The sequence below is a fragment of the Diabrotica undecimpunctata genome, chromosome 6 (assembly GCF_040954645.1).
Source record: "Diabrotica undecimpunctata isolate CICGRU chromosome 6, icDiaUnde3, whole genome shotgun sequence".
Lineage (NCBI taxonomy): Eukaryota > Metazoa > Arthropoda > Insecta > Coleoptera > Chrysomelidae > Diabrotica > Diabrotica undecimpunctata.
This window is the reverse complement of record NC_092808.1, coordinates 137976930-138003902: the sequence shown is the minus strand read 5'-3', so window position 1 is coordinate 138003902 and position 26973 is coordinate 137976930. Positions and strand designations below refer to the sequence as shown.

Here is a 26973-nt window from a genome sequence, read left to right as displayed (position 1 = left end):
AAATTACCACCTACCAGGTGTTTGACAATATTGGACGCTTTTTATTTATTAAAAACCCAGAATTGAGGATGGTGGGCTTGTCGAAGAAGATGTATGCCAATATGTTACTGCTACAAACTAGTCGACGATGAGAGTGTAATAAGAAAGAACGCTAACACAAAGACAATGTTTTATTAAGTTATTATTTTCAGGTATGTAAAATATAACACTGTAAAAGTTTAAATATACAAAACAAATATTAACTAAATCAATTATTTTACTTCGATAAATTTATAATTAAGAGAAAGTAATAAACAGTTTACTTATAAATGTTGCATGGACATTGTTTCAGTTAAAATAATCGGCATTAAAAACACACTAAACAAAAATAAAAGTTTTAAAATACTATAATTATATATGTAGGAATGTACACAATATAAACGCTTTTGTTATGAAGTAAAAGTTCATTAAAAAGATTATACTTAATAATTAGGACCGCGCATTAACCACAGAAGGCAATTATGTACGCACATTCATTTTTTTTTATTTATCTCGTCTAAATTCTTACTTTGACAAATTGGATAAAAATTTCAAATTTTATTTATAATTTTGCATTTTTTACTATTCTTTTTTTTATTTATTTAGGCAATAAATCACTGATATCAATTAATACTGTTTATTTACATTTTACTCCAAGGAAATTTAATCGTGTTCAGGATATATTAAAAGCCAGATATTTGAGTTTTTTCTTTAATATATATCTCTAGTAAGAAAACCTATATTGTAATTCTGTAGAAATTTTGGCGTGTTTTTTAATTATTAACAATTTAGTGTACCGTTAAAAAAATATCTATCAATTTTTAAATGTATATATTTGAACCTTTTAGAAATAGAAAGCATTCAAAATGACGTAAATTCTTAAATCAATAAACTAACTTTTTGATCCAAAACAGCAAAATAAGGCAAAAACGTTCACTGTTTATAATTTTCGTACACCTTTATGATTGCTTCCAAAGGGGATTTTCTAGTACTTAACAAAAACTTAAAATTCAGCTCGATTTATCAGTTAATTTAAAAGTTATGAAAACTGTTTATTTCAGAAGTCATTTTCTTTTAATAAGATAGTCCAGGTGGTATTTTTAAAACACCCTCACTTGGGTCAATCGTATAAAATCTGATTTTTTCCTTTAACAGCTCTGAAATATTCTTAGAAATCATAATTAAGCTATCCATAAACTTTAAAAGGGGGGCTAAATTTTTTATTAAACAATTTATTTATTTAATAAACGATTTTTTTCTTTTTAGTTGCTATATATCGGCAACTATATATTTTAAAAAAAAATTGTAGCCTCGAAAAAGTTTTACAATTAAATTTTCCATAAGACAAAATTAATTGCAAAAGTAATAAAAGGGCCAAGAATAAAATAAAGTTTTTTTAATAGTTTTTTTCATATATTTAAGAGCCACCTAGAACTTTTAATCTAAATTTAAATTTTTGAAAAAAGGTATTAATTTTCAAATTTTTGCAGAGCCAACAAAAATAGTATAAATATATGAAAGTATATTTACGTCTTAAATAGTATTTAAGCTATTAAATAAAAGTCAAATCATTGAAATCAGTTAAACAGAAGAACCTAGGGATTTTTTTAAACAACTGTACAATTTTTAAGCTAATAAACAAATATAATAACTTATTAAATTTTCAATTAACATTAAGATTGGCCAATTAGTGGCCAATCGAACAAAAATGATCGGCATTTACAAGAATAGTACAAAGTTTTGCTATTTATTTTTAAAACAAATATTTTTGCATTTACTATTTAAATGGGAATAACCACAATTAAAGGTTAAAGTACGTTTATTGACGTTTCAGTTTCCACTTCGGAAATCGTTCTCAAAATACAAACATTAGTAAATTAAACAAATTTTGTTTTTTTGTTTAATTTACTAATGTTTGTATTTTGAGAACAATTTTCGAAGTGAAAATTAAAACGTCAATAAACGTACTTTAACCTTTAATTGAGGCTTATTTCCATTTAAATAGAAATTACTTAAACATGCCACAAGACAACAGCTTCAGAAAAATACTTTTGCTGTGATAAGTACGAGTATTTAGTAGATATAAATTTCTCCCTTTTTCTTTTGTGTCACTTGGTTAAAATGTTAATTTATAACCTTTATTTATCTCAGAAAATTCTACGAGAGGCAGTGGTGGGGACAGCAATTTCATCTGTATCAAAAATCTGTCTTAAAATTATCTTAGCTTTTAGTGGACCAATTGTGATTATTTTTTTTAAATGGAATCCCATGAAATAATACATACAACTAATAAGTTTGTTACTATGAATCGATTAACAATGAATCCATGCTGATATTATGAATTTGGTTACGAGTGAATGAGTATATACAATTATTTATTATAAAGTATGGTTTTTTGGTAAATTGGATAAAATAGATATGAGACTATTTTTTACACAACATTTTCTACCATTTCTATAAACAGGGAATACCTTTTATTACTTCCAGAGATTTGGACCTAGATACTGTATATTTGATAGACACAAATTAAAAATCTTTAATAATGGCTTAGATTTTTGATGGATATAAAAAAACAGTCCCTAACTTTCATACGGTGCTAGTAGAATTACCATGTTTGTATTATTTTATATCTTATGTTATTATCAAACATCGACCACTTGTATGATTTTTTTTATATTAAAACTGTTTTTGCCCTTAAAACTATTCTGTCGATTGTCTAACAAATTCATTCCTTTGTTCCATTAACAAATAAATTACTGTCATGTCTGACATTTAATTTTACTCCAGCATCTGTTTTTTTGTTACGTCCCTCAAGCTGTTTTAAATTTGATTCATCATTACTTGCATCTTGCAACATTTCTTATTTTTGACTTTTTAATTTGTGAATAATATCAAGATTTAAGACCAATAATTATTATTTGTTACAATTTGCAAGCAAATGCGTATTTTTTAATATTATTACAAATATCTGATTATACACTAGAGTCCAAAATTCTGGAAAGTTTAGAAAAATTTTAGTTTTGTTTGCTGTGGTACCCTTTTTCCCACGACTTTATATTATATTATTTACAAGATTATTTATAATTTTAAAGTCTACTCTAAGAGCTTCATTGTATGTTGAAGCTTTAGAACCTCCCTTAAATTTCAGACGGAATTATCTAAGTGAAAAGTTTGTAGTGAAAATTCTGGCAGAAGTTCACTAAATACAGATAATCTAACAAACAGTTCCTGGACTCATAAAAAGCCACCAACTGTTTGCACCCCCTTTACAGCAATATGTAACAAGTATTCCAACAATACTAGCAAGCTTCATATTAACGACTATTTCGCGTTTTTTATGAAGCTGACATTTTATAAAACTTTACTTAGCCTCATGTATCCTAAATTCATTAATAGAAAAATGGCCCAAGACAACTGTATTATATCCAAACATCCAAAACATCGGAATGGATCGAATGTGCTTTCTACATTCGATCCGTCGACAGAAAAAGTGTTCTTCACATTTCTGAGCATTGACCTTTTTGGGAAGTGGACTGAATATTGATAGTAGCCAGTTTTTGGATAAGTAAGTAGTTACACATTATATTATGTTTTTGGATAGTTTCATAAGAGAAGTGATGTAATGTGCCTCTAATAGCTTAAAAATTTCACACGGCACTTCATCAGTATCAGAATATTTAATTCGCTTAATGACTTTAATTACTTCTATGTTTGTTATTTCTGGGCCGTAGGAATTGTCTACTTTAGTTGGCCTTCTTCCTTTATTTTTAAATAATTCTCAAAACGTATTTTTTCTATCTTTCTAATTTATTCTCAAGATTTCACCATTGATTTTTTACCTTCTCTTAAACCATCAATAGCTTCCCTGAACAGCATTTTCGAGTAAGTATTAAACAATGTCTGTGATAAAATGCAGCCCTGACGTACTCTCCGTTTTATCGCGAATTCTTGTGAGGTTTCGTTGCCTACTCGTACAGTTGCCCTTTGCTGTAAATATAAATTTTTAATTAGGCGTAAATCACCAATACCACCAATACTAGATTTTTTCAGTATCTGAAATAATTTTTGATTTTGCACCTTTTCAAATGCTTTTTCAAAGTCTATAAAGCATGAGTAGAATTCGCAATTTACGTCTCGAACTCTTTGTATAAATACTTGTATGGAAAATAGCGCCTCTCGCGTTCTCAGTCAGTTTCTAAACCCAAACTGAACACTGCTAATGTTTTCAAGTTTTCTATATATGCGAGAGTGAATAACAGAAAGAAGGATTTTGAGTGTATGACTAATTAAGCTTATAATTCTGTAATCAGAGCATCTGGTGGCATTTGCCTTTTTGAGGAGAGGGATGAAGGTCGAAACTAGCCAATCTGTAGGAAATTTTGCAGTTTCATAGATTTTGTTTAGTAGACTCGTTAGAAGTTTGAGTTGGTTGTTTTCAAATAGTTTCAATATTTCAGCTTGTCTGTTATCAGCTCCAGGTGCTTTGTTGGATTTTAATCATTTTATTGCATATGTTACTTCACTGAGCGTTATTTCTGGCCCTGGACATCCAGAAACACTGACTTCTGTCTCTTGCTCTTCCATGTATTACCTCTATTTCTTAAGTATTCTCTCATTTTCGTAGAGCAGATTGTTGTGCTGATCTAGTATTAAGTTATGACTTCGTGAACCGTTTCCTCTCGTTAAGTTTTTGATCTTTTTATGTAGGTTAAAATTGTCATGTTTCTGTTCTAGGGATTCTATTACTATGCATTGATCTTGTAGCCATGATTCGTTTGCTTCTTTAATCTTTTTCTTAATAATTCTGTTTATTTCTTTGTACCTTTCCTCATTCTTGTTTCTGTGTTTTCTTCGTTCTTCCATTAGCTCTAATATTCCTTGTCTCATCCATGGCTGTTTCTTTATATTGTTTACTGGTTTAAGTTTATTATCTACCACTGAATTACAGATATTTTTGATTTTATTCTACATATCATCCACACTTACGTTTTCTTGATTAATATCTGAGATTATCATGCTGTTTATTTTGTTGTTGATTCAATTTATTATTTTACAATATTATTGTTATTTTTTAATTCTATTGAAGCTATTAGAAATATACCTAAGATAAATCCATATAAGTTTGGTTGTGTGTATATTGTTATTAAATGAGGTATGAATGCTGCAATAAAACTCGTGAGATTCTTGGGTATATCAATTATTATTTTACTTTGGGTTTGCTGCAATTCTGCAATTCTGATAATGATATAGTTTGGTATTATATATATTGTATTATAATATTTATTATTAGGTATATTGTTAAATAAATTATGCTCCTCATTTATTATTTTAAGTTTTAAATTAAACGTGTCATTTTAAAAACCTTACATTTATTATAACTAGATTCCGCTTCGACCTGCTCAGTTTAAAGGTGTCACTGAACTTGGCGACAGCGTGGGAATCAAATAAATTTTTTTTCTCTACAATGTGAATAATTTTTTACGGAACATTTACGGCCAATTAATTTCAAATTTTTTATATAGAACATATTAACAAATGTAAGAGACTTTCATAGTTGGAATATCCATAATCTCCAGAAATGCCGAACAGGGATAGTTGAAGATATTTAAATATCATTCGACTTTCACTCCGGAAATCGTTTTAAAAAAAATATTATTTTTAAAGATTCTGCGAAAATGTATAACCAAAAAGTTGTTAATAGGTTATGTTTTGATCTTGTAGGCAATAGCATGCTTATCTTTGAAAAAATTTGAGGGTGGTGTTTTTACCCACGAAATATAAAATTCTGACAGTTTTTTTTTGTATTAAATGTTTTTGTAACGTTTGCATTTACATACAGTCCATCTAATTTACTTACCTACCGTTGCACGTCATTATCGTTGAGAGAGATCGAAATTGACATAGTTGCCAGAGTATAAAAAAATCCTGAATTATTATTAAATCAAATAGGTCACATAATTATTGCAAAAGTAGATTATACGACAAAACAAATTAATATTTAATGTAAATAAATAGAAACAAAACAAGAGTTAAAAATAATCTTGTTAAAAACAATTTGAGCCGCTTGTATACTTGTGATAGAAGTGTAGGATTAGTTTTTACGGCCTGAGAAATAGAACTCACAGTTGAAATATGTAAATTTAAAGCTGCAGCTACACGCTAAACAAGAACATCTACAATAATATACAAAACATACATTTACATACTTCTCTAACAGCAGTCAGGGTAGAATGGCGCCGTTATTATCACGTTCTTGTTCAAAATAATGAATCAAAGAAGCTACCATCTCTTTACAACGACTATTTAAATTCTTTTTTTGAGATATTTTTGAAATAAAACACACTAATTTTGTTCTAAAAAGAACAGATTTTATTAAATAGGTAAAAATATAGAACAAGAGGTATTCACTTTAAAATTCAAAACAATAAAGTACAAAAAGTGTCAACACCTCAACTATCAAATAAGTGTTACCAATTTATGCCAAGATATCAGATTACAGTTACAGTGTGTTCTGAACAAATTTTCTTCTTAAAAACGCTTTATAATGCATTTATACAAATTAAATAAAACATATTATTGTGCATTTCTTGAAGTTAACATTAATAGAAATCTTTAAATATTATTTCTACGCGTATATAATAAAATATGTCTAGTGGCTGTAATGCCAGTGTACTCGGCAAAGTGATTCTAAAAAAGAACGTCCCAATATTTTGTATTGGTATCATGTGACCTCACGGGCTATGAAGCAAATAATGGTAAGTAAATTAGATGAAGTATAGGTTATATGACTGTGTATTGTGTATTGCATAATATATGTATTGTGTATAAATTGTAGATGATTGCAGAATTTTTAAAATAATCTTTTTTGAAAATGATTTCCAGAGTGGAAATCGAAACGTCAAACATTAGTTAATTAAAAATGTAATTTTCATTACAATTATTTGAACAGATAAACGACCAATTGGAAATATCTTAAAAAGTAAAGGTAACTAAGTAAATCATGAAAATTGGAATAAAGGGGTTTTATAAAGTAAACTGTAATGAAAATATTTTCATCTCATTGTTATTTCCTGTTATACCGAAAGTTGCTTATAACTTCGTATTATTTAATAGGACACTCTGTATATTTTTTACTTTTGGAAATATTTACGTTATTCTCAACAGTTTTGTTAATACATTTCTATATCTATTGTAAACACTTTTTGAGTTAGTTTTTATATGAAAAGTACACTTTTCCACCATGTGTAAAACGTTCCTTATCCTCTAACGTAATTTAAACAAAAGTTTAAATTCCATAGAAACTTATTTATTATATTTATTTATTTATTATATTTATTTACTTATTACCACATTTATTTTATACAAAATATAATAAATGCGGTAGTTCACCACAGCGAAATGTTCGGTTTACATCTAAACGGTTCCAAAACTAAAACTTTAGTATTTTCAAAGACACCAATAAACGTACAGGTGTATGCCAAGGGTCAAATAATAGAACAGGTAAATTCCATAAAATATTTGGGAGCAAATATCAATAGTCAGTCTAATCCAAAAAAAGAAATCCTATCAAGGATCGAACAAAAGTAAGGAAAACATTCATGAGCATGAAAATATTTTTTAAAAGATCAGACCTTAGTCTACAGCTTAGAATCCGAATGATCAGATGTTACGTTTTTTCTGTCTTACTGTATGGCTGTGAAAGTTGGACAATGGACTCTGAAATAGAAACAAGAATAGATGCCTTTGAGATGTATATATACAGACGAATGTTGAGAATTCCATGGGTCAAAGAGTTACTAATGATGAGGTACTTCGTCGCATGTGTAAACAAAAAGAATTACTAAGAATAATCAAAGAGAGGAAAATGCAATACTTGGGTCATGTGCTGGGAGGCGAAGCATATGAATTACTTCAAGTTATAGTGGAAGAAAAAGTACAGGGCAAAAGATCAGTAGAAAGACGCCAGAACTCGTGGCTGAAAGACCTGAGGAGATGGTTCGACCGATCATTCGCAGAAATTTTTCGCGCAGCAGTTTCCAAAACTACAATTGCCAAAACCTTCGAAAGGAGACAGTGCCATGAGAAGGAACTTACTAACCACATACAGCTTTATCGTTTACAGTCTAAAGTTGTCTCTGGACTGTCAATTATACAGGGTGCTGTCAAAATTGGTATAAAACCCTGTATGTGATTCGTTATTTTAGAAAATACGTTTCTCACTATCAATCTATATTAGTATTTTCTATATCTATCTCTTGCAGTTTTCAAATAAATTATCTTAATACATTTGTCCACAAAAAACTAATTTTTTATGGACTATGTTGTGTTAATTTACAACTTTCATATTGTTAGTTAAATATTGAACAATTAAAAATATGTTATCAAAGAAAATAGGCACTGCCTTATTAATGTAATAAATTTTAAAAAATCGGTTGGCTGTAAAGTCGGTTTTACGGGCGAAGATTTTACGTGACAACGTCTTTTTCTCGGTAGAATATTTATTGATATGAATATTATTAAATTGCACAATAGGAACAAGGAATTGAATGAAAATAAGAATTGCACAAATTTTAACTATAGAAATATATTTTGTTTACTAGAACATTGTACATATAAACTTAAACTTAACTAATTTCTATTTGAGTGATTTTGTTGAGATAAGGACGATGATAGGAGAAATAGCATCGCACCAGCGGACCAATCATGTTTGAGTGGGAGAGAGACGCAAGGCATTCGCCGGTCCGGCGGGCCTCTCTCTCGTTCGGTGACTTATCGTAACAGACGTGAGCAGGCGTTAAACTTTTTCATGAGTGACTCCGAGCCACAACCTAATTTAAGACGTTGTCACGTCAAAACGTTGCCCATAAACGTTCAAACATTTATAAGCTCTTTAATTTGATTTTTTTAGTAGCTTTTGATTTTAGTTCTACATCTATTTCGTTAAAAACTCGAAGGGCTTTATGTATAAAGTTAATTTATTTTAAAACTGCCAGAGGTAGGTATCGGGAATACTACTATAAGCCAAGTTAGAATAGGTTGATGTTAACTTGAAAAAGGATCACTACAGATGCTAGAAGACTCGTTGCTATGTTTTTTCTCCAATATATCCCACTGAAGATAAATTTAAATCACATTTTTGTCATCTCCTATTGGTATCAATGAACTAACTGCTAATATCAAGTGTTCTAAGAACTCCTCCCCTGGGATTGATAGTACCAATTATCTTATGATATATAACTTGTCTACAATAGCACTTCAATTTCTCCGTCATGCTTTTAACAATATTACCTCTTATGTCATGTATATTGAAAACATTTGAACGAATCATGAAAAATCGATTAGAATGGTGGATGGAAAGTAACAACCTTTACCCAGACGGTCAGCTTGGGTTTACCCAGTTGGTCAGCCAGTTTCATAATCAAAACAGCTTATTACAAAAAATATCTTGTCTCTCTGTTGAAAATTAAATGGTGGGCAAATAAAAACTCTCCAACTCTAGCTGTTGTTTTTCCCAATTTATCACAATGCTCATTTAGTGGAGAAGAGATTCCACTCTTTGGCTTCAGTTATGACAAACTATATGAATATAAATTTGCTGTAGTAATTTCTTTATCTATTTCAATTGTTCACGAAGATTTAGTAGTACAGAACAAGCTGTAACCATTCTTGTAAAATTTATGCCGATGGCTCAAAATCGCCTGCTAGGTTTGGCTGTGTCATTTACATAAACAATATTCAAGATTATTTTCAGTACAAATTAAAATCAGATTGCTCAATATTTAGAACTGAATTGGTAGCCATTGTCAAGGCGTTGGGGTTTCCAGAGCAATAACTAACACACTCACGAAGGAAATTACAGCTACCTCATTAAAGTATTGGCAAACGTTTAGAACATTTCAAACATCAAGAACAGGTTAATGTGAGTTCATAGTAAAATAAAGGTAGACAACTTTAGAAGGTAAAGCAAGTTTAGAACCAATTTAAATGAGATAACGTATCATCAAAAGGGAGCTTTAGCTCATTTTGGTGTTAATGTTTTCTGATAAGCAGAGGTTCTCTAATACGCAAAGGTTTTCCTGGCGACGAATTGGTAAATTAAATAGTACTGAATGGCTTCCTAGTTCACCTAAATTCGAATCTCAAAGATTACTTTTATTGGAGATACTTGAAAAGTAGATTTTATAAAATCAAACCATCAAGTAAAAAAAAATAAATGGATTAATAGTGAAGTTCGAAAGTCTAGTTTTGAATTAAGAAATTTACACGCTTTATCAAGGGCAGTACCAATTCTTAGAAATTTCTATCAACAACAAAGGAAAAAACATAGAAAACTTTTGACCAAAACAAGAAAAGATTATTACCAGAAAATCATTACTTCGTCTGATAATCACAATAAAATCACGTGGAAAATTGTGAATGATTTTTCAAAAAGTGCTAATAACAATGCTAATACTTTTTGAATGTATGATGACAATAATATAATAACAGATCCCCAAGAGGTAGCATGCACTTTTAACACATTTTTTAAAAATGCACCCATCGATATCGTGTCGAAAATTCCAGGTAATACAGTAGACAAAGACAGTCAGTCAATTATTATAGATCATGAAAATTTCTTTCAATTGTACCCATTTACTGGGCAGGAACTGATCGAACTCTTGCAAAGTAAACTTAAAAACAAATCCTCTAGTGGTTTTGACGAGATACTTGCATTTTTGGTGAAAAAAGTTTTACCTTTTATAATCAATCCTTTAACTTATCTCACCAATTTGTCTTTTTGCAATGGGGATTTTCCTAATTACTTAAAGACAGGTAAAGTAGTTCCCATTTTTAAAAAAGGAGATCCAAAACTGGTCAGCAATTATAGGCCTATAACAATTCCCGAGCGAGCAAGGTCATGATTGCCAATATGATTTCCAACATCCGAAACGGATAGGAACCAGAAGAAGAAGAAGAAGAACAATTCCCAGTATATTTTCAAAGGTATTTGAGTATGGATATTTAAAGAGATTAAATGGTTATCTAAAAAACAATAATATCATAACTATCAATCAACATGGATTTCAAGAAAATAAATCTACTAATACGGCAGTCCATGCATTTTATGCTCATTTAACCAGTTTGATGCAGGCGAATGTCCTATTGGAATATTTTGTGATCTTAGTAGGGCATTTGACTGTGTCAACCATGAAATATTATTTAAAAAACTAAAACAGATAGGTATTACAGGAAACTCTTTACAGTGGATTATGTCATTTCTAAACAATAGACAACAATATGTGAGCCTGCAGACGAGGATCGAGGATTGTGTGACCAGTTGTAGATCTAGTCTTGTTACTACAAACATGGATCTATAATAAGACCGATTCTCTTTGTAGTCTACATTAACGACATCGTACAAGTGGACAGAGCGGTAAATTTCACTATATATGCGGATGATACGTCAATTATTCTATCTAACAAATCCAACGTAATCCTACAACATCAATGTAATGATTTTTTTTTCATCTTTATATTCTTGGTTTTGCGATAACTCGTTGCATCTTAATGGCGAAAAAACGCAAGTTATACATTTTCACAATAAACAAAAATACTTGGAAAATCTTCAGCTTATTTTTAACAACATGCAAATAGCTACGGTGTCGTCAGGCAAATTTTTGGGAATAACGATTGACGAAAGTTTGGATTGGAAGTTGCATTGTGGAGCGGTTGTTTCGAAGTTGAGTTCCATTAACTATCTAATTAGAAATTTAAAATATGTTCTGACGGAAAATCAGCTAATTATGATTTATTATGCACTCGTAGAGTCCAGGCTAAGATACGGGATATGTTTTTGGGGTATGTCTGGTTATGCAAATGGTATTTTCGTCATACAAAAGAAAATATTGCGTTGTGTCGCTGGTGTCTCCCGACTAACTAGTTGTAGAGAATATTTTAAAAATATAAAATTTTAACATTGGCGTGTCTATACATTTTTGAATTATGTGTTTTTATTTTTAATAACTTACATCAGTTTAAAACGAGTGGTGATATGCATAATTTCAATACTAGATATTGTAATAAACTTTATATACCATTTTCAAAAGGTAACATTAAATTTAAATCGCCCAGAGTATACGGGCTACAGGTGTTTAATCATTTACCTACAGTTGTAAAGTCCACTAGTTCAATAAATGTATTTAAGAGGAATCTTAGGCAATTTTTATGTGAAAAAGTGTTTTATACAGTCGAAGAATTTTTTAGATCTTAGATATTAGCTGTATTTTATTTAACTTTTAAATTCATTTCATGTCTTGTTTAGTCTAGTTTAGTGTTTAGTTTTTAGCAATGTATATTTATGACTAATTCTATACAAACTATGTTTGTCAGAAAGAAAATAAAGAATTTAATTTAATTTAATTAATTTAAAGTGCTGCAAAGCTAAGGCAAAGAATTATCGATGAATCCATTTTAATTTCTAGAGAAACATGGAAAAATTTAATAGGCACATTCTACTAGCGTTTAGTATACTGTCAAATTAACAACAAAGGACATTGATTACCTGATTAGGTAGATATTAATTAAGAAATGTAATTTACTTTTAATTATTATGTTTTAGTTGTACATAGTTTGAATCCAAAAATTATTGATACCATTAAACGTTTCTAGGCTTTTATCTTTTTAAGATTTATATGATTACATAAAATCGAAAATTATGTATTCAGTTGCACTGGTATTGAAGCGGGAATTTCAATTAAGGTACAATATACAAGGTGTTGTATTTAAAAAACAAAAGTAACAGATACCAGAAAAATTGTAGATCTGGCAACGTTACAAAAATAATATTTCAAATCTTCATTATGCAAAATGAGAGTATCCCTGTTTTTGTATAACTTGGACCATCCATTTAAGAGGTAGTTAGGTGCTTCCAGACTTTTGCATCACTCTGTATACATATATATATTTATATATAAAAATCTACAACTGTTGGTTCAACTTAGGAGATAGAATATCTTTTATCCCGATGAATGGTCCTTATTGTTTTTAATTGTAAATTCAAAATGTTTTATACGACTTCACCTCTACAGTTTTACGTTATTTGATCCACGTAGTTATAAACTACCATACAATGATGTTTAACAAACGTCATTTGATGTTTTTATAACTTTTTTTTAGCAAGCCTGCTTTTTTAACTTTGACCAGCCCTGTAATTTTCTCACACAGATTTCTTTTACTGTTCGTTATCAGTACTACTATCGTAGTACTGATCACGTCTAAATAGTCAGAAATACGTTTTACAGTTTTGCCTTCCATTTATATACCTATTTTTTTTGTTTTCCTTGCTGCCAAATATGCTATTATATTTTACCTATATATATATATATATATATATATATATATATATATATATATATATATATATATATATAATTCTTTTTTCTTACTCTTGCAATTGATTGCTGAATTTTTAAGTGATTTAATAAAAATTAATAAAACAAAATATGTAAGCATAAAAAAATATATAGAACTGTTTTTATAAATTTTGTTTATGAATATTATTGCAGGTTTTTGTACAGGGTTATTAAACTTGAATAAAAAAAAACTATTGGATATAAAACCAAACTAGAAAATGTTGAAAATAAAACACAAATTTAACAAATTTTATTTATTTTATAAAAATACATACTGTTTGGTAAAAGTATCGTCGAGGTATGGTCATGAGTCCAAATAAATAAAATAAATACAAATAATAAATACTTTAGGGATAACAAAGACTCTAACGTCTCTACTCATGTCAGTTGTCCAAACTCTCAGTAAGAAGAAAATGACATTAACTGACCAAAAAATCGGTCAAACATATTTGTACAAAGTCGAACAAAATTATTAACTAATGACTTAGTTTTTAAAATTATTGCGGGCTATACGCATTGTACGCGAGATTTGATGCATCATAAGACCTTTTGTCCCAGCCGCCGCCGCTTGATTGCCAACTGCCGCCGCCGCCGCCATGACCGCCGCTGGATTGCCATCCGCCACCACCACCTCCTTGTTTCTGGGCGAAGAGTTTCTTAATGGCGATGATACCAGAGAGAAGAAGAGCGATTTTGGCTGTGATGAGAGCTTTTCCGGCCAACAGGAAGAGACCAGCAATTGCTAAGGGTACCAGAGCAGCCATCTTGGCTGCAATTCCCATCATCATACCTCCCATCATTCCCTTCATGCCTCCTTTGCCACCTCCCTTTTTGCGACCTTTAACAATAAAAAATATAATAATATAAGAAAATTATTATAAAAACAAACAGTGAGAGTGTGCTACAATATTTAGCGTTTGATAAAGTATCGGACATAAAAGTAGTGAAGATAAAGAAGAATAGAATAAGAAAGATTAAATTTAATAAGTTATTAATAAGTTCAGTACCTTCTTCAATAAAGTCCGATGCTTGAATTTTGGGAAGTGTTACTTCAATTGATCTCGACCCGATAAAGTTGCCAACTTTTTCAAAAAGCATGTTTGTTAAAGCTGCATCCTTGGCATCAGAAGACCTTGGTAGTGTGTTGTCTAGCTGCTCCTCTGTAAGGGCTGGTCCATCAACGACAGCATCAGATGCCTTTTGTACTGTAACTCCGTCAGTTAGAGCGAATTTATCCATACGGCTCAGCCTGTCTAGAAAAGTGATAGCTTTTCTTTTTAAACACGGTGATAATCCATCGGCTTTTGTACAGTCATCGTATATTTTCAGTGCTAATCTAACACCGGTATTTTCAAAATTGTCCTGTGCATTAGCACATATCACAAAAAACAACACTAACACTAATTTTCTCATTTTCACTGATGTCCACTGCACTTGTGATGGACGGAAGCGAACTGATGATCATCCCGATCTTTGTTTCTTATTTTATACCATATCTTGACACTCATTGACCTTTCTTTTCCTTCTTTGACCTCGTAAGAATTCTCTCCGGCCGACGAAACATATTCACTGCATACCCTACTCTTTTGATTGGTTCATTGCTGACCTACAAAAGTTATCTTGGTTTGAGAATGTGTTAATTTTAAATGCTCACCTGTTCTTCATCCTCGAGAATGAAAATTTCTTCTCGGTAATTATTCTAAAGACAGTGAATCTGGTCGACAAAAAGTGCTGAAAACGAATTTCATTCGTTTATTTGTGCTTGTAATAGTCGTAAGAAATTGCAAGTGGTCTTGATATTTTATATTTGATTATTTCATTTTGTTACATATTATTTACTGAATGTGTGTAGTCAGCTGTGAAGTGATTTATTTGGTGTTACTATAAAACAGTTTTACCGAAACCAAAAGAATTTGTTCTGTAAAATAAAAGTGTTTTATACAGGGGTGGCCAAGCTTCTTGATATTTCGAAACATTTTTCAAAATTTGAATAATTTTTTTACGGGCCGCTATTAAATACGTACTAAAAATATATTCTTTTGATATTCTTTAAAATTTGGTGCATAATATTGTTGACATCATTTCTTAGTAATTGTTTAAGACTCCGTCAATATTTGTTCTAGTTTTTTTATATCTTTTTTATTTAGAAAAATACAATCCACATCAACCACGCAGGGTTATTAGTAAAGTAATGTACTCCAGGATTCGTAGTTTTAACATTAAATAAATGTATATAAACATAAATCTTTTAAATAGTGTATGATCGATGTTAGTAGTAAAGTTTGTTTTGATGTAATCTGAGATGGCATATTTTCTTCTTTTCTTGTAGTCTTACAATTATTAATATTAGAATATGCTTCCTCATTAATGGAAGAGAACAGTTTCTATACGTTGGCGAAGATTCTTTTTTGATTAAGGATTATAGGAATAGTTCATTAACTTGGGTTAATTTTATTATCTGTCAGTTTAACCAGCTGAAAAAGGGCTGCAGTCTCTTTTTTTTAACCTATTAATATTCTTTTTTAATCTAGAATTTTGTGTATAGCAGTAAATAAAATTTAGGATCTCAATTAATACAGCAGGTTCGTTGAATTAATAATTTTGAAATTATTTCAGGGTTATGAGAGTATAAAGTGTTTCAGAGTTATAAAGAGTGAGTGACATCATTACAGGAGGTTTTTGAAAGAAGTTTTTGGCATTTTTTGGTTTAAATTGTCTAGGAATATTAAAAATGGGTGAGTCAGTTTTTGGATTGTCTTCGTTAATTTCGGGAGACGATATGCTATGTCTTTTTAGTTTGTAATTTTGTGTACATTATTTGAGGTTATTGATGTTATCGATGTCAGAGCATTTTCGTGGTTATCTGCAAAATCTGCAAATAATGACGTTGTTGTAGATAGATAGATGGTTTATTTTTAAGAAGTGAATACAAAAGTATTTTATATAAGTCAAAGATAAAAAAAAATTGTGGAACAAGAGGATGAAGAATTTGGAGTATCTTGAGATATGGTTTTTATGGAGTCATGGATGTTATTACTAGGTTCATCAGGTTTAAATTAAATTAAAACTATAAGGGGGTATGAAGGTCATAAAGGGGTATAAAGGGGTTTGGTTTGCATGGAGTGCGTTCTGATTATTGGTGAATACTAGATTTGCATTTGAAGCAGCTAGATCCATCTATAAAAATATATAACCGGTCTAAAAGAGTCAGCAATAGATATATTCATCAAAAGTGTAATAAACAATTGCCATCTAAAACTCAAACATGGCTTTCAGACATACCTACTCAAAGAAAAGTAATTTTTGGTACCAAGTTTTTGCAGTTTTTGTTCAATTATTTTATTCAAAATTGTGTGCAAGATCTTCTTCTTTAAGTGCCGTCTCCGGATCGAAGGTTGGATATCCGATCTTTACTCTATCTACTGCTGCTCTGAAGAGTTCTATAGAACTGCATTTATACCAGTCCATTAAATTCTTCAACCATGACACTCTCCTTCTTCCTATACTCCTTCCTCCTCTTATCTTTCCCTGTATTATCAGCCTTAGCAGTTGATATCGCTGTTTCCTCATTACGTCTCCCAGATATTGTAACTTTCTAATTTTTATTGTGTTTATTATTTCACATTCTTTGCCCATTTCTCGCAATACTTCCGAGGTTAGTTTTCTTCTGTGTCCATGCTATTCAAAGCATCCTCCTGTAACACCACATTCATAGGACATCACATTTATGTGTTCTTGCTTTAATGTCCAGCTTCCAAGCCCATATTGCAGTCTTGAAAACACGTAGCATCTCAGTGCTCTTACTCTCAGTTCTAATCTAAGATCTTTTTTGCAGATAATTGTTTTCATTTTTACAAACGAATTTTTTTGCTATTTCTATCCTTGCCCTTATTTCGGTTATTTGATCATTATTGTTTGAAATCCAGGTTCCTAAGTAGTTGTATTTATCAACCCTTTCTATCGGTATATTTCCCAAATGTATGTTTGTGGGTATATTTGTTTTCTTTGTTATTATCATGTATTTGGTCTTTTTTATATTCATTTTTAGTCCATATTTAGCACAGAAACTATTTGTTTTGTTTATCAGTAATTGGAGTTGTTCAGCAGAGCTTGCCATAATTACGGTGTCATCTGCATATTTCATGTTGTTAATAGATCTTCCATTAATTATTATTCCTTCACTTTGAGATAGTAATCCTTCTTCAAAAATGGCCTCACTATATACATTAAATAGTAATGGGGACATAATACATCCCTGCCTAACTCCTCTCCTGATTTCAATTTCTGGACTGGGTTCGTTATCTATTACGATTTGTGCTCTTTGATTCCAGTAGAGGTTTGCTATTATTCGTAAGTTCCTATGGTCTATGTTTTTTGTCTGTAGAATTTGGACTAATTTTTCATGTCTTACTTTGTCAAATGCTTTTTCAAAATCAACGTAACAAACATGCACATTAACATTCATATCCATGCATCTTTGAGCTAACACATTAAAAGCAAATAACGCTTGTCTGGTTCCTAGACCGTTTCTGAACCCAAACTGACTATCATCTATTCCTTGTGTGCAAAATGGGAGAGGGAAATATCTATCAGAATAAATCAACGCCGTGGGGCTTACCGGGCTAAATGACGGTAAGGCACTTATATTCGTGAGAGGTAATAGTAAGTCCTTTCTGGACATCTGCTTTCAACGTCATGTCTAAACAGGATCGTAAGCTGTACTGTTTTGAAAAAAGAATCGCTCAGCTTACACAAGTATGTAAGTTTTGAAATAGCAGATTCAATAGAAGGTATAGCTATCAATAAAGAAGTTTTGAATAACTTGCGTTTTGCAGAAGATACAGTAATAATGACGGATAACAATAATGATTTACAAACGTATAAATACGGAATAAGGATAAATAATGATGACTAAATCAGCAGATGCAAACATCCAATTAATTATTAAGGATACTGCAATTGAGAATGTGCATAATATCAAAAATAGACCAAACCAAAGAAATTAAGACACGAGTTTATTAGGTCGTTAGATGCAGGTCATTAGTACAATGACCGCTAGAATCCAGTATATTCGACCACGCAAATTCAATAAGAAGTTACCGCTTATCAGCACCGAATATTCCTGAGCCTTGCGACACCAATTGCGACTTACTAAAACAGCAAATTCAGTGTAGTGATTAAAAATAAAGCATTGTAAAACCACCTTTTTTCAGTCTGACAGTTTGACAATAATGTGATAATAATCTGTTATTTGTATTTCTATCTATCTATATAAGGATTTTTACAGCTGTCTCCGCCTTCCTTCTTTCAGCCAACGTCTCCAGTCCTTTCTGTTCTGCCATTCTCCATCTCTAAGGTCTCGTCTTTCCATGGCCTCGTCCACTTCATCCCTCCATGATCTTCGGGGTCTACCTCTTTTCCTCCTTCCTATTGGGCTCCAATCCAAAATCTTTGCTATCCACCTTGTATGATCTGTTCTTCTCACGTGTCCATAGTAAACGTTTTTCTTCGATGTAGCTGAGTATGCCTTGTTCTACTGCCATTCTTCGTTTTATCTCCTCATTTCTGATGCCATCCATTTTTGTCACTCTGCAGTTTCTTCTCATGAACTCCATTTCAGTTGCTGTAATTTTGGACCTGTTTCGTTTATTTATTACCCAATTCTATGCTCCATAGGTCATTATACTGCGTACCAAGGTGTTATAAATTCTCTTCTTTTTATTTGTGGTAATCTGTCTATTCCACAGTACCCCGTTCATGTGTTTAATACATGTTCTTGTCTGTGAAAAACTGCTGGTTATCTCTTGCTCGGTGGTTCCATTTTTTGAGAGTGTGAATCATAAATATTTGAATTTGTCAGTGCCGTTAGTTTCCCTATTATAGTCCATTTCCAAGTTTCTTACTGGTTCTTGTTCTGTTGTTACATATTCGGTCTTTTCTAGAGTTATTTCCAGTCCATTTTTTGTGTATTCCTTTTCTAATTTTCGGAGCATATAGCACAGATCTTCTTCATCTTGAGCCGTTATCACTTGGTCATCTGCAAAGCTTAATGTGTACAAGAAGTTGTCCCGGATTGGTATTCCCATCCCTTCACATTTCCTTTTCCATGGTTTTAATATTTGTTCGAGGAATATCTTGAACAGCGTCGGAGATGTAGAGCATCCCTGCAATAAGCCTTTTGTGGTCTTAAATTCGTTGGAGTATTTATTGCCGGTTTTAACTCTTACCTTGTTGTTGTTGTAAAGGTTTTTTACGGCTTCTATTAACCTCTGAGTTATTCCGATTTCCTTCATCGTGTTCCATAGTTGTTTTCTGGGGACCGTGTCATATGCCTTTTTTAAATCTATGAATGCCATGTGAACTGGTCTATTTTTTGCCATTTTTTTTTTCAACTAATTGTTGGAGTGTATGGATATATTTGTATTTGAAGTTTGAATAATATATTTTTAGTTGTAACTAAAATCTTTGCTAGCGTAAATAAAAGTTTATTTTGAGTGTTCGTGCTTTTTCAAAAAGTGTTTTCCAAAAGAACATTCATAATTCATGTATTGAAATAACACGTGCATTATTCGTTAAACTTAAAAAGTTTCTTTGTTGTCGGGATATAAGGTTAGAACTAAGCCTAAGAATGCTTCGGTGTTACGTATTTACTGCTTTTCTTTATTGCTTGGAAGCATGGATATTAAAACAAATTCATCTAAATAAATTGCCCGCCTTTAAATTTTGGTGTTACAGAAAAATCCTACGAACAACATGGACTCAAAGAATGTCAAACGCAGAAGTTATATAGGAAATACAGTAGTCGCTCTCTATAACGATTACCTATACCTATAATTATCTTAGAACTTTGAATTGAGAATTTCAAGGCATCTGTGGGTTGGCTGAGCAAGTGGAAGCTGCGGCACAAGATCAACTACTGACAAATCAGCAGAGAGGCTCGCGATGTTAACAAAAACATAACGGATGATTGGCTAAAAAAGGTGTGGCCTGGACTGAAGGCACGATATGCGTCAGACGACATTTTTAATGCGGATGAGACTGGATTGTTTTTTAAAATGACACCAAACAGAACTTTAAAATTTAAATTGAAAGTGCGTTTTTGGAAAGCTCTCTAAGGAACGCATTATAGTTTTAGTGGCGGCTAACATAACAGATTCAGCGAAGCGAAAATTGTTAGTAATAGGGAAGTCGAAAAACCCGCGTTGCTTTAAAAATATAAAAAACCTACCGGTGACCTATAAGCAAACAAGAGTGCGTGGATGACCTCGGAAATTTTTAAAGAAACGATAAGAAAGTGGGATATCGAGCTTAAAGGGAAAAAAATTCTTTTGCTTGTAGACAATTGTCCTGCTTATCCTGTATTGCGCGACCTTTAAAACATCGAACTCTGTTTTCTGCCAGCAAACACAACGAGTGTCCTTCAGCCCATGAACCAAAGTGTCATCAAGAGTTTGAAAAGCCACTACAGGAGAAGACTTTTAATGGAATTGGTTGAGAATAATGGCGATCTTAAACTAAACATTCTTGACGCCATCCTAACGATTAGTAAATCCTGGGACGAGGTGACGAGCAATACAATAAAACATTTATTCAAACACGCAGGATGGCTGGAAGATCAAGAATTGACTGATGATGAAGATGACCTGCCATTAGATGTTTGGGCCAGACAGTTTGAACTTACTATCACCTACGGACCGGAAGAGCTAACAGATTTTAAAGAAGTTGATGAAAATATAGCTACAACCTCTGGACTTTCTGACAAGGACATCCTGCAAGCAGTTCGTGTAGAAGAAGAAGAAAATAGTGACTAGGAAGTGGAAGCAAAAGTACTGCATCGATTCTTCATCCACCAGGAAGACGATATGAGTGCTGTGGAAGATTCGATGCGTCTTCAGGAAAAGGTCAGGTCAGTTCTGTGGAAAGGGAAAAGAAGACAGAAAAAGGTGACAGATTTTTTGGTAATGTAGGCTAAATATATTTTACCGTAGCATAATATTTCTTTTATTGTACAGTACACATGTTTTAATTGTACAGTCATTTTTTATACTGTATTGCTTATATTATTCGTTAATAAATCTATGTGGAATACAATTTTAATTCATTTATATTTGTTTTGATAATTTTTTTAAATTAAAATAGGATATTTAGTACAGTGGGGTATATCACTTAAAGATAGAAAACGTAACCAGTGGATCAGAACCAGAACAAAGACAGTAGACGCGATAGAACAAGCAGCAAAACTGAAATGGAAATGGGCTGGACACAATGAACGTCTCCAAGACGGGCGATGGAACAATGCCATCGGAAAGTGGCGTCCATACAATGCAAAGAGATCAAGAGGCAGACCACAGATGAGGTGGAAAGATGATATCAGAAAACAAGGAGGTCCCACATGGCAGAGAACAGCTCAAGATAGGGAAAGATGTAGAGAACTGGGGGAGACCTACATCTAACAATGGAAGGATAGAGAATAGGTTAAAAAAAAAATTTAGTACAGTATTATTAATATTACAGTACCGAATTTTGTCTCTTTCTGTATAACGATCTCTCCTTATAACGATCAAAATTCCCGGTCTCTTGCATATCGTTATAGAGAGAGAGGACTGTACTTTACTTTACTTAATCAGTAGACTCATTTTTATCTTTCGGTGTTGGGCCGTTTATAATACAATTCATTAAATTACAATTATATAGGAAATAAAGCTGAAATAATATTACCTAAAGAAGAAAACTTCAGTACTTAGGCCATGTTATGAGAGGGCAAAGATACTCATTATTGCAGCATATTATGCAAGGCAAAATTCGAGGAAAGCGAAATGTGGGAAGACGAATAATATCGAGGCTTAAGAACTTGAGGGATTGGTTTGAATGCAGTAGTGAGCTAGAACTATTTACAGCGGCAGTCAACAGGGTCCGCATACCCATGACGATTTTCAACCTTCGATAGAAAATGAAACTTAAAGAAGACAGATAAATCATATAAAGGTGTATGTTTTGACAGTTATAGCTTGCTTTTATTGATTTTCACAAATGTTGAATTATTTATTGGTTTATAATTACATATTAGTAATATTTTTGGTTGTGTAATTTATTATTATCATTAATGCTTTATTCTATTTTACACATTTATGCTATGATTGACTTTGCAGTATTTCTCCTACAGCGTTATTCCAAGTCTACGCTGGTCTTTTTTTTAGAATTGTCTGGAATCGTTTATTCTTTGTAGTTCTATCTCAGTCCTTATAATACGTCCCCAAAATACAAAACTGCATACAAAACCTGTACTCTTCACCTTTAAAACGCATTTGGATTTTTGTCTATAGGACTCTCTGATTAAAAGATATCGAATTTTTACCATCGAGTCGATACAAATTTTATTAAAAATTGATTTCGCGCGCGTAACTGATATTTTAAATTCGCCGGTCACCGGTCGCTTTAAGTGTTATTTCTGAGAGAACGATTCATTCTACACAAAAACTACTTTTAAATATTTTTATTCAAAACGATCAGCTACATTTTTTAATTGAAACATTTTTTCTACAGAGTACAGATTCTTGGTAAATCGATTTTTTTGTTGTTTTTACTCCCAACGATGAGGAATTTTAGAGGAAAGTCTGGGGGAAGAAGCGGTTTTACATTTTTTGGGTTCCAAAATTTACATTTTTAACAAAATTCAGCTTGTTTGTAAAGGTCCAGTGGCATTTTCGTCTCTGATGACTGGAGTAATAACGCAGTGTATACAAACAACCAAACTTGTGTATGAAATAACCATGTATTGCGGTTTTTGTGGTGAGCAATTATGTTTAGGAACATAATAATGTTTATTAATAAGCTTGTCCTTCGTTAAGAGAAGATGTAAAAAACTCGATGGAAATAAAATCAAATCATTTGATTTCTTAACAGGAATATGACCATTACCGATAGACATTAATTGCTTGAAAAACTCTTTGGCCGAAGATCAGCTTTTTTGTTCCCTTGCAAACTGTTCTCAAAAAAATTTACTGTTTTGCTTCATTTGTCATTTGTTTTATGGTATGTAATAAAATAAGGTGGTTGAAATGCTATGTATTTTCTACCCTTTTATATGGAGTCGAAGCCTGGACCTTGACGGAAGCAACATCCAAACGTCTCTTCGACTATCATCATAGCAACATCCAAACGTCGAATATCTATCAGATGATGTGGTGCCACAGACTGTTCTTCTTTTGTAGCTTTAGCAGTAATAATATCAAGACCTTTATACACTTGCATAGAATCGGCACCAATTATTTCACCGCAGAATTTTTTGGCCAATTCTAAAGATAATTTTGTTTTTCCTGAAAACGAAAACGATTAGAAGATTTCGAAATGTGGTGTTACCGCCACATGCTCACAATTTCCTATATCCATCATGTTAAAAACAACACCGTGATCCAACGTATTAATAAAGATCTGGAAAGATCTCAAGGACGCAGAAGGACATTGTAGTTGAAGAACATCAGACAGTGGGCAGGAATGACTATCATACATCTATTTAGGGCAGCTCTCAACAAAGTTGTATGGACCAACGTGATTTCCAACATCCACAGAGGATATACACCAAAAGAAGAATAATAAAATTAATCAGTAATTATCACAGCTTTGGAGATATAGTCACTTATATAAATTACCTTCTTTATGTGCCGTCTTCTATCGAAGGTTGGCGACCATCAAACGATAGGTTTCTCTGTTTTGTGCCGCATGTATTATGTTCGCAGCTTCTGGTATTTGAAACCATTCTCTCATGTTTCTCAGCCAGGATTTCTTCTTTCTGCCCAAACCTATTCTACCTTCAATCTTGCCTTCCACGATAAGCTGTAGCAGATTGTACTTATTCTTACGGAACACATGGCCCAGGTATGACGCTTTCCTCCTTTTAACAGTTATTAACAATTCCACCTCTTCACCCATTCGTCTTAATACCTCTGTGTTGGTCACACATGTAAATTACCGGTTGCAGAATTTGCTTACAGTTTTCCAGACAAAATGCTACTGATCGATGGTAACAACTGCTTATTAAATGCTGATACACCATCAGTGGATATGGATGCATCTTTTTAAATTTGATAGCATTTGGAAAAACAGAAAAGTTTGTGATACAACAACTGGTTTATTATTACATGAGAGGTTTCAAATTTGTTGTATTTAGTAAGACGTGATCCATTCTTCTTTTCTTTCCTATTCGCTTGTACAATAAAAGTAAGAATGTAAAAAGTAAAAGGTCACTCTTCAAACAACCTCATTACCAATTTTACGTACATTCTACTAATGTGAAGAATCCTTAGTGCGTATTTATTTGAAACAAAGTGAAGTCTGAGGCCGCATTTTGAATAATAATCTTCAAATTAGCATACTTTCAATGTTTCTGACGACTCCGGAGAAATTCTTTCACCACAAAATTAAAGACGATTACTAATATTCCCATTTTAAATTATTAACCTATTAGATAGATAGTTAGAGTATGAATAAATTAATATAATATGAATTTAAAAAATGGTTTCTGAAGTGTGTTTGACCTCGATTCGAGTTTTTTGTGTCTTCTAGTTATATATTAGCTACCTGCTTTTTGTATGTTACATCACATGATATAATATTTGATTTATAAAACAAGTTCAATGTAAAATGCATAGCAGAATGTACCGACTGTAACGGTATCTGGCATTTTAATTATGAAACACTGAAATATTGTGTGTATTTGTTTGTTAAATGAAAATAATATAAATACGGGCACTGAATAATTTTGTTTTGTTTTTAGTTCACCTTGGATAATACGCACGTTTCCAAAAAAACTGCAGAAAATCCAAAATAAAGTCTATTCTTATACGGGAAAAGGTAAAAGAAGCTGGTACCAAATTAAAAGTCAAAATAAAATTAAAAATAATGTAACTTTATAAAACTGATGTTATATAATAAAAATGAATAATAAGATAAAACTAATTGTTGTCTTTTAATTATTCCTTTAATGTGTTTTTGTACATGTATTTATGATTATATTATGACAAGAAAAGAAGATATAGGTAAATGTAAGGACTTCTAGGTAATAATGACTCCACGGGGTTGAGGATTCCATGCCTAACTTGAAAGTGTATTTCTTCTAAAATGAATTACTTAAAATTCTAATAAAATTGACTTTTCCTAATATGTTTCACCTCAACACAAAAAATACTCAAATGTCTTCTCAGATCATAGTCTATTGGTTGCAAATATCCACATTCAACTCAAAATAATTCATAAGAAAATGAGGCCTTAGATAGATATAAGACTACAAAGGAAAATGACATCTAGAAAAAAGTAAACGCAGAGATATTAATAAGAATTTTGCGAAAATAGTTAAAGACACTACTAGAGGCATAGAAGAACAGTGGAACGAAATGAAGAGACCTGTTACCATACTTTGTCATGAATATCTAAAATCAAAAAGAGAAAAGAAGTAAGAATGGATGACAGATAAATACGGCAGATGATAGAAGAGCGAAGAAAAATAAAAGGGAAATGACAACGAATACAAAAGGCTACATAAGACTATACTAAAGTAGATAAAAGAAGAAAAAGAAGCATGGCTGACGGAGAAATGTACGAAAATTGAAACAATACAACGCAAACATGCCAATTTCCATATACACAAAAAAATTAAAGAGGTCCAGAACACCATAAAGCAACGCAATACAGGCTGTAGACACTGTAAGCCAGATTTTATCTACCATTGAAGATAAATTACGAAGATGAAAAGAATATATGCAAGAATTAATCGAAGATGCAGCACAAATTCCGACTGAAATAAACAATCCCTACGGCACAGAAATAACAAACGAAGAAGTAACTAAGGCCATTAAGCAAATAAAAGATGAAAAATGACCAGAACTTCATGATGTGTATGGTGAAATTTTTAAGCTATTAGAGGCACACCAAATCACAGCTCTTACGAAACTATTCAACAACATCTACGAGGCTGGTTACTTACCAAAAGACTGGCTACTATCAATATTCATTCCACTTCCTAAAGATGTCAAGAATATAGATTAATTAGTTTGATGAGCCATATACTTAAAGTACTCCTTACTATCATTTACTCGAACATATACGCCAAATTAGAAGAATACCTGAGTGACGTTCAATTTAGATTTAGAGTAAGACTCGGAACAAGGGAAGCATTTTTTAGTTTGTAAGTTATAAAATAGCGAGCCAGGGATGTTAACTACGACGTGTATGCATGTTTTATTGATTTCGAGAAGGCAATTTATAAAGTCCTACGTGAGAAATAAATCGATATCAGGACTCGATGGTAAGGATATAAGACTGATCTCAAACTTATATCTCCAACAAGAAGCAACAGTGCTATTAGAAAATGAACTGTCCGTAAGAGAGGCCCTGGACGTAGACATATATCCTGACTGGCTAGTCTTAGGAAGTGGACTGGTCTAACATCATCTGATTTATTTCGAGCTGCTGTGAATAGATGGGTCAATGTGGTCGTTAACATCTCTAGAAGATAGGCACATTTAGAAGAAGAATAGGTTGTTTTCTATGTTTAGCTGGAGCACATTTT

At 31.8% G+C, this 26973-nt stretch overlaps 1 protein-coding gene and 1 long non-coding RNA gene across 2 annotated transcripts; one reads left to right on the top strand and one right to left on the bottom strand.

Annotated features, from left to right (window-relative positions):
- LOC140442860 (uncharacterized) lies at positions 1-25298 on the top strand. The gene is made up of 3 exons (XR_011951162.1): positions 1-191; positions 3415-3583; positions 25183-25298. It is a non-coding gene; the product is annotated as an uncharacterized lncRNA (long non-coding RNA).
- On the bottom strand, positions 13649-14878 carry LOC140442858 (uncharacterized). The gene is made up of 2 exons (XM_072533823.1): positions 14417-14878; positions 13649-14247 (listed from the first exon to the last, which is right to left on the bottom strand). Exons 1-2 carry the CDS (start codon positions 14820-14822, stop codon positions 13907-13909), a joined length of 747 nt encoding a protein of 248 aa, XP_072389924.1. The 5' UTR covers positions 14823-14878; the 3' UTR covers positions 13649-13906.
- Positions 25299-26973: the final 1675 nt, after the last annotated feature.

Bases quoted from the DNA above. Each gene is read 5' to 3' on its own strand.
- LOC140442858 (XM_072533823.1), bottom strand. From the start codon at position 14,822: ATGAGAAAATTAGTGTTAGTGTTGTTTTTTGTGATATGTGCTAATGCA. The intron at 14,248-14,416 runs GTACTGAACTTA...TTATTGTTAAAG, and splicing joins ATCGGACTTTATTGAAGAAG to GTCGCAAAAAGGGAGGTGGC.